Source organism: Echinops telfairi, unplaced genomic scaffold, assembly GCF_000313985.2.
Source record: "Echinops telfairi isolate 266 unplaced genomic scaffold, ASM31398v2 ScPeMD7_7467;HRSCAF=8505_1, whole genome shotgun sequence".
NCBI classification, from domain to species: Eukaryota; Metazoa; Chordata; class Mammalia; order Afrosoricida; family Tenrecidae; genus Echinops; species Echinops telfairi.
Window position 1 is genome coordinate 22,383,861 of NW_022111368.1, and position 12,970 is coordinate 22,396,830.

At 40.0% G+C, this 12,970-nt stretch overlaps 1 protein-coding gene across 1 annotated transcript in view; it reads right to left on the reverse strand.

Annotated features, from left to right (window-relative positions):
• Window positions 1–5,362: 5,362 nt before the first annotated feature.
• IL18R1 (interleukin 18 receptor 1) overlaps window positions 5,363–12,970 on the reverse strand; it is a 37,063-nt gene continuing 29,455 nt past the window's right edge. The window contains exons 7-10 of the mRNA XM_004704441.1: window positions 11,693–11,832; window positions 9,299–9,460; window positions 6,172–6,330; window positions 5,363–5,733 (exon numbers count right to left, since the gene is read on the reverse strand). Of these exons, the coding sequence (XP_004704498.1) occupies window positions 5,363–5,733; window positions 6,172–6,330; window positions 9,299–9,460; window positions 11,693–11,832 (832 nt within the window). The remainder of the gene's footprint in view (window positions 5,734–6,171; window positions 6,331–9,298; window positions 9,461–11,692; window positions 11,833–12,970) is intronic.

Below are 12,970 nucleotides of genomic sequence, written 5' to 3' on the forward strand. Positions count from 1 at the left end.
AATTATTATGTTCTCTAAGATAGACTCTGAGCCATTCAGAGATCTTTTATTTTGATAAAGAAATGTTATATGGAACCTTACTATACAAAATGGTAAGATGCAGTGTGTGCTATGGGAAGGACTGGGGGAGAGCAGGGACGGAGCCTGGGCTCAGGCACATTTGCCCTGCACTTCCTATGCCGTTACCCAGGACAGGCACTAAGATATTGCTGAGGAGCCCTGAACCCTAAAAATGCTGCAAGTTGAATCTAACTCATGGCAACCTTCTGTGGGAGACAGCAGAACTCTGCACCACAGGATTTTCAATGGCTGATTTTGGTTTTGGTTTGGGGTTTTTTTTCGATCCATAATCAGACCTTTCTTCCAGTAGGTCTTCAACACTTTGGTGACAGCCGACTACGTAAACAGCAACTCCCTAAGAAACCCGACACCTGTTCAAAAACAGGTGTATTCAACATTAATGATTGAAAAGGCGTGTAAAACTGTAGCAACTCCATAAATGAATATGGTGTTCCCTGGGTATGATGTGGGAGCTGTGGTGGTGTAGTGGGATATACATCAGGCTGCTAGCTTCAAGGTTAGCAGTTCAAAACCACTAGCTGTTCCACGGGAAAAAGGTAAGGCTTTCTACTCCAGTAAAGAGTTACAGCCTCAAAAATCCACAGGGGCAATTCTACTCTGTCCTGTGGGGCCACTTTGTGTCATAATTGAGCCCATGGGAGTGAAATGTGATTTGCTGAGGTGTTATGTACACCCATGAGATATGCTACAAAGAGGTAAAATAGAACTTTCTGAAGCCAGAGGGGACGGGGTGGGGACTGGTCTTTACTAGCCTCAGACAGGAATATTGAGACCTTGATCAGGCAGGACTTGATCAGTATCAGTGATGCATGCTGGTAGACCGGAAAGACTCTGTGTCCTGCCCGCCCATAGTACACACATGCATTTCCTGTCCAATTTGTACTTTAACAACCCTTCTGAGAGCGTCCCATTGCTGCCTCTCAGAACAGCTTCTGCTCCGAAAGATGATGTTCACTTGAACCTTGGTTTCCCTCCCTTGAGGCAACATTCCGGGCCAGGGAGAGATTAATTCCTCCTAGTATTTAAAGTCACGACTGGACTTCTCCTTGGGCACTAGCTTTACCAATTTTTCTTTAGATAGCTGTATTTGTACTTGCAGCAAAACTGGCCCTCTCTGGGCATCACTGGCAGCCCTGGTAAGCCACTCAGCACCAGTGAGGTCAAATGTTGCGCCCTGCTCCCAGGGCCTCTGGGCGCTCCAATTCCCTGGAGTGGCAGCAGATTCCACAAGCGACCCGTTCCAGTGAAGTGCACATTTTCTTCCTGTTGAGGACTCATTTTGTCTCCATTTTTACCCGAGGGTCTATAAAGACGCCTGAAGATTCCTCTGATTTCCCCCTCTTTTCTCCAAGCAGCCTCCTTCCCGGCTGCAGAGTTCGGCTCTGCTGCTCTCAGTCTAGCGACCTCTCCAGAAAAGCACAACTGGCACCCAGCGTACCTCAAGTCTTACAGTCCAAAGCGAGGTCACGGGTACATAAGCTAGTTACAGGACTTTGATCCAGTTCCCGGACTTACGGAAACGCAAGATTCCTAGGCAGGGAATGAACAGGGAGTAAGTTTTCTCTCTGCTTGAAAAGACTAAAGTTTACTAAATGCTCTAACATAAGTGAGTCTTTGTCCACACATTTTAGAGAGCTGATAGTCCAGTGATTTTCTGAAAAATAGACATCGATTTTGAGGACCATCTAAAGTAAACGAAGATATTAGTTCAGATAACTAAAAACTACATTGGTATTAGTTAGGAATATTAACACCTGTGTTTAAAAACATGTATGGTAAATCAATGACAGTGATAACCTATTATATACAATCTAATGTGCAGAGTGCTGAAAAATTTTGCAAGAAAAAGAAGATAATTTTCCTCTTGCCCTTAGAAAGAAGGCAAAATGCAAAATTAGGTGCAGGTAATTTGAAGTTGAATGCAAACAACAAATAAAAGAGGTAGAAATTCACCTTGAATGACTCATATCTCATTAATATATGTGGGAACATATGGTAAGAATGAGGTATTGGAATCTTTAATCAAAAAGCCAAGAAGATGTTTAAAAATAAAATTGTTTTTATTTTTAAAAATAAAGTTCACAAGTGGTTCACTAGATCTATTTTAAGCATACAGAATGAGAGAGGAAAAAAACAAAACATTCTATGCATTAAAGATTACCATTATTACAATAAAATTTCTTTTGACCACATATTTTCATTAATATACTTTCATATAAAACAGAGAGGTTGGGACAATCCAGTCCACAGGCCTTATAAGGCCTGAAAAAAAATCATCAATACCAGTTACATCACATTCCTCCCCAAAGAGAATCAGTTCCGGCCACCATATTAATTAATTAATTAATCAATCAATTAATTAAACATTTGGCCAGTATGACCTGCGAATAATGTTATAAATACTCAAATGGCCCTTGGCAGAAAAAAGATTTCCTATCCGTGAGCATGAGAGTTAACAGAATTGTCTTTACTTCTTCAGCCAACTAGCACACTTTCAAAAATCTCAAATCTTATCATAAGTAAATAATTTTATTAAACTGAAGAGCTAATAAAAATAACATTCTCTTTTCTTTTCAGTCACCTAGACTACAGTCTTTTGAAACAATTTCTATTTAAAATCTTCTGGGATATTCATATTGAATCATTTTTAAACAGATAGATCCATATTTACCCAATTCTTCTTTTCTCTTTTAGCCTAACGGCCATCACGCATTATTTCTCACAGACAGGCAGGGGGTCTGGGGCCACGTTTCTGGGGTCAGGGAAGTGGGCAGACATAACCCTAGGAACTCTCTCAAGTGAAAGGTAACAGTTCCCCCATGAAGAAACATTTATTGCTGTATGGGTGTGCTTCTTCCAAACCTCGCTTTCTATGGATCGGTCACCAGTCCTCTCTCTGGACTTGCCTTTCGCTCCAGGTCACCTTCCCTTTCCTGCTCTCTGCGCTTATATTTTAGCTCATTGCTAAATAACTGATGTCAAGACTGATAACCACCACAGCCATAATAATTGCAGCCACATTTTGGAGCATTAACTCGGTGCCAAGAATATATTTATTCATTTAGTCACCCTGCAAGGTTGATACCATTATCATAAATTCTAATGTTGCAGTTAGGGAAGCTGAGTCACAGAAAGACACAATAATGTCTCAAATGTTACAGCAATGAGTAGAAAACCCAGAATTGGGGCTGAAGTGTTTTGGCTGCACTAACCCTCTTTTCCCAAAGTTAAAAAAAAAAAAGTATTTACAGTGGACCAAACCTATGAGAAAAATTCAACGTAGGCCCCTTCTCTGTATACTGAATTATCTTCATATAAAATACAGAAATATACCATGTTGTTTATGTTTACAATCAAGTATACAGATACACAATAAAGTTCTTGTACAGAGTCTTGTCAACATACCAATACCAACCATTAACCAAGAGTCATCAGAAGTCATTCAGAGCACAAACCTTTCCCTTTTGTTGTTGTTTTCTGTTATTTCAAAATTGTTTATTTGCTTTGAACATTTTTTGCTTTGAGCGAATATTTACATAGTAAATTAGTTTCCCAATCACTAATTCATTCATAATTTTTCCCCATGAAATTGGCTGCAAACTCTGCAATTCTCCCTCTGGCCTCACTGCACGCCCAGTTTCTCTGGGTTCCTGCCCCTCCTTTCACAGCTTGAGTTTTGGACAACCTGGTCCCCCATGGCTCATCGATGGAGCACATCAGTTACAGACGTGACTAGCCAGTCTATACAATCTAAACCCAATGCCATATAGTCCATTCCAACTGAGATTGTCCATAGATAGGGTTTCTGAGACTGCAACTCTGTATGGCATCAGGCAGCCTCGTCTTTCTCCTGCAGAGCACCTGGTGGGCTTGAACTGCTGACCTTAAGGTAGCAATCCAGTGCCTAACCCACACCACCAGACGTGGCCCCCAAGGGTTTTTTCAGTTTCAAGTTAGAAGGCTGTCTCTGGAGAGCACAGGCTTACGTCCCTCCCATTTCTTTCAGATTAGTCCATCTGACTGTTTTTAAGTGTGTTGTATATCTTTTACCGTCACTAACCGTGGCCTTCTACTGTTGTCTTAGTCCACTTGGACAGCAATGATAGCCCGGAACTACCTCATGCTTCTGGTCTCGTATGGAGGAAATTGTTTAAACTACTTCGTTAGATTAATTGGCTCCTTGGGTTTTTTTATTTTATTACCCTTTGCTCCAGGGTTGAAGATATCAAGAGTTGCATCTTATATGGATGCTCCCAAGCTTCTAAGACCCCAGATGCTACTCACCAAATGAGGACATAGAGCATTAGGAACTGTATTTTTCCCACTGGACTAGATGTTCCCAGGACTATGTCCCTTAACCCTCTAAGTCCAGCATTTCAGCCCTAATGCCTGATTATTTTCTATAACAGAGCACAGCCTATGCTTTGAACCACCATGTCCTGGTGCCTGGAATGCATCACATTTTAAATATGTCATTCTTTTGAAAAATCAGTACTATTTTTTTCTGTGTAATGGCTAAGATGATGCCAATCCTGGATAAAGTCAGCCACCATTTGAGATCATTATAAATGAAAGATCCAGCTCATCTTCTGAATTAAAATGTTTGTCCTTCGTGAACAATATAAAGACATTGTGAGCTGCCTCTAAGACGCGTCTAAGATGTAATTAAAGACGTCCTTCCTCGTGCCTTCTCAATGGAGGTCAAGAACAATAGGCTGCCACTGTGGCGAGGCTAGTTGACATACAGCTGAGGCGGAGAACCTGCTTCCAGGGTGGGGCACGTGTCCCTCCCTGTGCTTTTCATCAAGGATCACGTGTCCGAAGAAGAAAGCTCTTCTGGGAAAGTGGAGGGAGCACTCCAGCTCTTCGGCGAGCCACTTCAATCCAGACAAAATGTCTCTTTGTCCACGTAAAATGCATGGATTCAAATGCCATTGTTCGCATGAAACGCTCTGAAAGCTGTATCTTTTGTTGGGGAACCCACCAAAATCACAATGATGCCTAGCCTCACAGTTGCTAAATACCAGATGGTGTGTTAGTACCGGCTCCAGTTACGGCAAAGGGAGTGGGAAGAGGTCCTTTTCTATTGATCTGCAGGGCCTGGGAAGCAGAAATCAGAGCTCAGTGTTCGTTCTGGTTCTTGAACACCTTATACAAAGTTTTATCTTCAAACGGTGAGTAAGATCTTCATAGAGTGCAGCTCAACTCTTCGAATAAAGTCTGTTGTTATGCACAGGCTCAAATGCTCAATACTCCTTATATCTAGACCTCTTTCTGATACTCAGCGTTGCTGATGGTCAGGCCTGGATAAAACAGGCAGAACTTCTGATTTGTCTATGCCTGGCTTGATGGTTTTTGCAGGCATCAAGTAACGAAGATTTTTCCAGAAGCTTGAGTTATAGGAAAGAGACTTTTCTGCCTTCCACTTCAGAACTCGATGAGATTTCAAAAGCTCTAGCGATTGGGGCAGGAACATGACATCACGAACAGGTGTGAATTCAATTAGGATTATTTTAATTTTTCTTTCCACCAGTGCCTCATGGAGTCCACTTTCAAGTTCATACCTGACTTTATTAGACATGTAACGTTCGCTTAGGACAATGATTATTCTTCGGCTCTTTTCTATCAGTGAATGGATTTCATCAACAACAGCTAAAATTTTTAAGAAATAAAATATTAATTTAAGAGAATTGGAAGGTGTGTGTTAAATGAAAATCATTTTGCACGGTCTATTTTATATTATTTATCCCAACTTTACTATTGTCTCTGTTGACAAATAATATATTTCTAATTTTATAAAGCTCTTTCAGACATCTAGATAGCAATAATACTACATGCTAACTTTGCACTTACTCTGTGCCACCCCCTCTTCCAAATACTTCATATGATTGAAGGCAGGCAAGCACAGCTAGAAGCTTGCTTTCTTACTAATTTTTACTATCTTGATTCAGGTGGCATTTCTAAGTAAGAATCCTTTTCATTTTTTGGTTTTTAATAAAACAAGTGGCCGTAGTTGAGGTTAGCGGATTAATCCTTTGTAATGACAAGATTCCCCTTTGTGTGTGATCCATCTGGAATTCCCTTTCTTACCTCCTCCAGGCAGGACATCCCTTTCAAAGATGCACAATCGATATCCAAAATGTTTTTCCAAAACACTGGGCAAAATCTCCACAGCAAAGGTGTGCTCCTCACAATTTTCCGGTCGACATTCTTTGAGGTAAGACACAAAAGCATCATAGGTCTTCCCATCTAGGAGATAGGTTTTATTCTGTTAGTTAGCGTACGGTTACAAGTGCATTTCAGTACAGAATTGAGTGGAAATCGTGATCAATGCGTCCAGAACCACGGAAAACTAGAAACCAACCATAACCTCTTGAAACCTCACAATTGCTATTCAAGCAACTGTTTAACAAAACCAGCAGAAAATGAAACACCTACTTTAAGAGCTGCCACCATAAAGAACTAGAGGGTAGCACAGAGCTAGGTCAGGTTACTACAGGCTCTTTAAAGGCAATAGAAGGTCAAGGAGCCTAAATGTATCCTCCTTTCCTGATTTAAAATAAATTGACCTTAGTTTACATGTATAATTTAACTCTGCTACTATCCCCATATTTGCCCTCAACACAATCCACTAGAAAATGGAGATGGAAATACAGTTTAGCTTTTCCACTGGAGAGGGGCAAGAAATACTAGAAGCAATTGAACCCAGATGCTGTGGGGGAAATGCTATGATGCTTGAAAACATGACATGATCCAGATGCCAATAGGACAGTTTATGGTCCCTTTAAGGATTTCCCCCACTAGAGCACTAAGAGTTACAGTCTTGGAAACCCCGCGTAGGCCTGTCCTATAGGATCTCTGACTCAATGGCACTGAGTTTGCTTCGGGTTTTCTCCGATGATGGATCAGTATTCAGATGACTTTAAGGATGATCTCAGGAGAAATATGTTACCTGAGTTAATTCTTTTAACAGAGTAACCAAACAACAACAAACATTAAACCTGTCTATCTTTTAACAGAATCAGACAAAAGCAGACACACTGAACAGCATGAAAAAGGATATAAAGAACGCGTTCGCAGAAGCAAAATAGTATAAAGAATTCAGAAACAACACTGAAACAAACAAGCAAAACCTGGTCAGAGAATAAGGTGGTCCCTTGAACATCTACCTGAAAGAAGGAAAATTAGAGTCAGGTCCTAATACAGTTGGTGCCATACTTGACAGAGAAAGAAGGGGGTGGTTGGGGAAGAACCCATTCTTATCCCAGGTCAATCATTTCAATGGTTAGAAGAATTACTGATGTTTCAATGTGTTCTTGGGATTTATGAGTTAGCTGTCGAGTTGAAGGGTAGTAGGTATTAATAAAGTCTAATGGTACCAGATTATTCTAGGTTCATTTTCTTTACATGTGTTCCTCAGATATTATTGATTTTCCAATAGCAGATGTTATTTATTTCCAATAGCAGATGTCCAGTATACATCTGAGTAGGGCTCAGACCAACATCTTCTATAGCCACCTGGTTCACTAAATACTTATTTCTGGTAAAATCTCTTAATTTAACCTCCAGGGTTCTAAAGCAAACCTTCAAATCCTAACCTATGTGGCAACAAAACTACTCCACCGCACCACACACACAGGCATAAAGCCAATTCTCCATTAACAGATTAAAAGCTGTAAATGTGAAAAAGGGATCAATGAAACTCTCATAGAGAAACTAGAACTCCTCTGGAAATTGGGATTTAGAAGGTTTTCCTATTTAGGACTCCAAATCTTGAAACTATCAAAGAAAAAATAAAAGTAACTACACTAAACAAACACACATACACACACATATATACATATCACACCACAATTAGCAAACTCAACAAACAAATATATTTGCACTTCATGAGAGAGAAAATAGAATAAACCCCTTAAAATGAAGACAGTTGCTAAAAACAAACAAGCACAGAAGATCAGTAACCCAATGGCAATGTATGAAAGGGATCTTTGAAAAAGGGGGAAACTGATAAAAAAGTAAATATTTTCTCATGTATTCGTATGCAAATTAGAACTACTGAGATATAATTTTGCACCATCAAACTACCAAATACCCCAGAGTTTGATCAATTTTTTTGTGAGTAAAGGTTATGGGGGAAAAAAGTGACTCTTATTACTCAACAATAGATTAGTACAACCTCTTTGGAGACCAAATTGGCAGTATCTATTCTGGATAGAAAGATGACGCTTTCTACTCCTGTAAAGTGTTACGTCTTGGAAACCGACAGCATTTCCATGAGTCAGAATCAACTCCTAGCAATAAACCACCTCCCCTGCCCACCTTAATTAGCCTAATATTACCAGCTCATCTGCCCATGGTATTTCCAGAAGTTCCATTTGTGAAGCAATCCCTTTCGAGATACTTTATGCACGTTAAAAAATAAATAGCACCGAGCTATTCAGTGGCTAGGGCAAAGCTACAGCATCCAAAGGCTGGAAACAGTCTAAATGTCCATTAAAATGAGACGAAGCATACAAGGAGTCATTGATGAGCTTATTCGTAACTAATATGAAAGTGTGTCTAGTGTATAGTTATTCAATTTTGATGGTTTTCACTGTATAAAAACATGAAAATTAGAGTAATTATGCTGGATTGCATTGCTTTTCATTATTCAAAAATTATTTTTAAAGATATGTGACTTCTAGTTGCCTTTAAAAATAGCGAAACTGGGGAATAGATGGACTAAACAAAAATAATAAGAAATAACAAAGGACAGATCTAGGAGAGTAGAGCCTAGATCAGTTGTCTTCTAGCTCAAAGGTTTTTCAGGTCATCGTGCAAGATCTGCTGTCAAGTTAAAATAATAAACCATAATACAGTTAAACTCAGTGTCTAAACCTTTTATTGAATATATGCACTATGTGGGGTTCCCAAAGGGCATGTGTACACAGGTATTAAGCTAAACAGTACCTGGGGTCAAGCATTTTACAGGAAATACATACAGGAAGAGACAGCATACATACAGGAAGCAATTTCGAGAACAGTTTTTGGCAACATGTAAGTAAATGCATGAAGGTAATGGTCAAAACAGATAAGACATGTAGTGCAATTTTTCCCACTGAAAACATCCCCAAATGATTAATTCAGTAATATAATCAAATAAAATGAATATCAATGCCTCCTTATTTGGTTACTTCCTGAAAACAGAAGCCCCCAGAATTATGTTACCTATTACCTGTTAATGTTTCATCTTTTCCAATGAAGCGTCTATAAAATAAAGTCAAGTCAACTCTATAAATATAACAGCCAATCACTACAAACACAACGGCCACCAAGATCAAAGAAGCTGTTATCATTCCTCGGGTGAAAATGTGGTCTGGGATATCATCAATACCGCCTAAAAAAGACAAAGAGATTGAAATAATTAGACATAAAATTAGTGTATCAAAGTCTTCCACTGCCACCCTGTCAATTGTTTAACACAAATCCACAGTCGCCTCCAGAATTTACACATGCCATGGCGATGCCCCTCATTCCCACCTGGCGTCTTGGGTAATAAACTTACTAGTCATCCTGTAAGAGTGTTTTAAAGAGTAAAGCATGCACCTTCTGACCTTTAGAGTCCCGAATGGGAAGCATTTGAATGCACTCGATTCTTGTGTGAGAGAGTGCCGCTGGTGCAACAGGCTGGAGGACAGCTGCTGGAGGCCCAGCTCCCCCAGGAGAGACGCGGTGCTCTGCTTTCCTCAAGACTCACAACCCTGGAAACTCGCTGGGGCACCTCTACCCTGTGACATGTGCTGCCTCAAAGAGGCAGAAGAGATTCTGCAGCAACGTGTTTTTATTTTTTAATTTATTTTCTACATTCCAAGGCATGACATCAGATCTCTGAGGTGATGAGACACTAGGGGAAAATACAAAGGTCCGCAAAAATAAATCTCCATGTCTGGTCTGAGAGTACAAATAGTAGAGAGAGCTGTGGACTGGGTGCGTGCATTCCCAGCCTGGTGGGATCACTCCGTGAATGCGAGGGTAAGTGCTTGCTAGGACAATGGCAGGTGACCAGTTGCCACGGTGTCAATTCTGACTCATAGGGGCTCAGGTAGATTTGAAAATATTGAAACACGATACCTATTCTCAGCTATTAACCAAGATATTATGAGGAATATTAATTAGGCAGCTGAGTTACTGTCAGAAAATGGCTCAAGACAACCTCTGGTATAATCCTTCATCTGGAAAATGAAGATAATAATTGTTTCTGCTTCATTTATAGGTTGATATCTGGGGGGGAAACTAAAGTAACTAACATAGCATGGGCACATAGCTTTTAGAATTTAATATAATTTTTGTGTAAAAGTGCCTTTTGAGGAGAAGTGAATTTCCTAGAGTGATTTGGTTTATCCTTGTTTTAGACAATATGAGGTAATAATATAGAGTCCTATAAAGAATAAAATATATTCGAACAGCCCTTCAACAATCTTGCAAGAGCCACTGTTAGCATGATGATATATTTCCTCTCTTCTTTTTTCTGTTGAAAAATTTTACTTATTGAAAATAATTACTGGTTATTCCTTTTCATTGCTTAACATTATATTATGAGCACTTTACTAGGTCATTGGGATTGTAATGCACTGTACCCCAATATTTAGATTGATTGCTGTTTTAATGAGGACTATACATAATATATAGATTTAATGACTATACATAATATATAGTATCAATGAAAAACTTTATGCATAAACTTTTCTCATCCAATATTATTCATATTTCTGATTGTTTTCTCAGACTAATTCTAGGAAGGGTATTTCTAGGTCAAAGAGGACACACATGCTAAAAGCTCTTATTATTTTAGCACCATTTTTAGGGATGATCTTTCCAGTAAAACTATTAGGATGAAAGTAAGCAATTAGGAAATAAAAGTAAGCAACTTTAGTTGTTCTAAATAAAGCCAGACAATGAGATACTTTGCATGACTGTGCCACACATGCACAGAAATGCCCTTCACCCCCAACCCCACACACACTCCTCTATGGGATAATGGCAGGTCACCCATCGTCATTAAGTCAATTGTGACTCACAGGGCCACTATAGGGTAGTGTAGAATCAAAGACATTGAAAAAGTGAAGTAGTCACACATCATCTAGGCATCTAAGGAGAACCAGTGAAGTAATTGTGTGACTGTCACAAAATGCCTCAAGCGAACTCTGGCAGTGACCTTTCTCAAAGGACACTGGGCTGTCAGTGGAGAGTGGTGCTGAACCCCTGCTGGAATCTTCCTGGGAAACCATTTCAAGAACATGGAAAAAAAAGGTGTCCTTCTCTTGTTCTCAGAATCATATTACAATCTCCATGGAGCATCCAGAGACCCAGAGCAGAGAGGGAAGAGGAGCGAAGGGGCACAGACTCCGGTGGGTCAGGATCGGGGGAAAGCAAGCAGAGCAGACGTGCTACATCCACATTTCCTACCCAGCGTATGGCATCAATTGACCGTAGAACCATGTGAATTGTGTCCCCTCACAAGAACGTGTTTCCTGATGTACGAAATGAGGAAGCAACAATCTTAAGGTGTCTTTCCCTTTGGTCTTCCAAATTCCCATACACGTTCCAAAGGAAAGCGCGTTTCTCATACCTTTCCTCACCAAGATGAAGACGTTGGTTTCTGAGCCTTCCCCGCTGATCACAGTGCAATTATATGGAAAATTCAAGTTATTTTCGTTAATATTCTCGATGGATAATACTCTTGAAGCCTGCCATTTGCCATCTGTGGTCCTGTAAGGGAGAACATGTCTTTAGCAGTCAGCTTTGCTCATTACCAGCAAAAGAACTCATGGTAACAAATCCGTATTGAAATACTCAAAAAGAACCCGAGTCTTCCAGTTTGTGGCCGGCTGCTGACCTCAAGTTTGGCTATTTGAATTCATTCAGAGAGTAGTATCGAACCTGAAAAGTCCTGTGGACTTGCCTAGATTACAGCCACAAAAACCCTAGAGAGATCAGTTCCAATCTGCTAACAGAGGGAGTCACTATGACTTGGGACCAAATTGAGAGCAAGAGAGTGAAAAAAACCTCCACATCAAGTACTACATTCTAACATGTCTTTTTGTTGGATATGTTTAAAATGCAAACGTCGTTAAGGATCCTAGTTTGGGGAACATCCAGGTTCATAATGGCAAATTGGCCAATTGTTTTCACTTCCTAGCTTGCTCATACTATCCGAGAGATCATTTGATTCTGTGAAGCCATTGGAAAGGATAGCTGTTCTCAGACAGTCACTGAGGCGTATGAGGAGTACTAGTTAAAAGATGCCTTCGTGGGTAATGGGGTTATGAAGTGGGCTTCCAACCGGCCATTCGAAACCACCAGCCACTCTCTGGGAGAAAGATGAGGCTTTGTACTCCTGGAAGCAGTCACCCTCTCAGAAATCCACAGCGGCAGTGTCACTCTGTCCTACAGTCAAATTGATGGCACTGAGTTTGTGTTTTGAATGGCAAGCATTGAGGGACTGTAAGAAAAGGTTTCAAGACAACCTCTAGTAGCGAGTACTCTTCATCTTTCTCAAAGGGCTTTAGGGTACCCTAACAATGATGTGAGGCAAATTCTACTGACACTGATTTCTCTTGGTCAGTGATAAGACTCTGAAGGTGCCGCACCAGTTAACATTGTTAAGGTGCATATACTCCAGCGATTGCATTTCTATAGTAGGTGTTTCTAAATTCCACTATAACATCTAACTGCATCAAATGCATTTTATAATAGCTAGTTTAAAATGTTTTCAAAAGATGGAGACAACCTAAGTGCCCATCAGCGATGTTACAAAATCATAGAAACTTTCCCCCAATCATATTTTTGGTATATAATTCACATATATTTTTAAAATCATTTTATTAGGGGCTCATACAACTCTTAT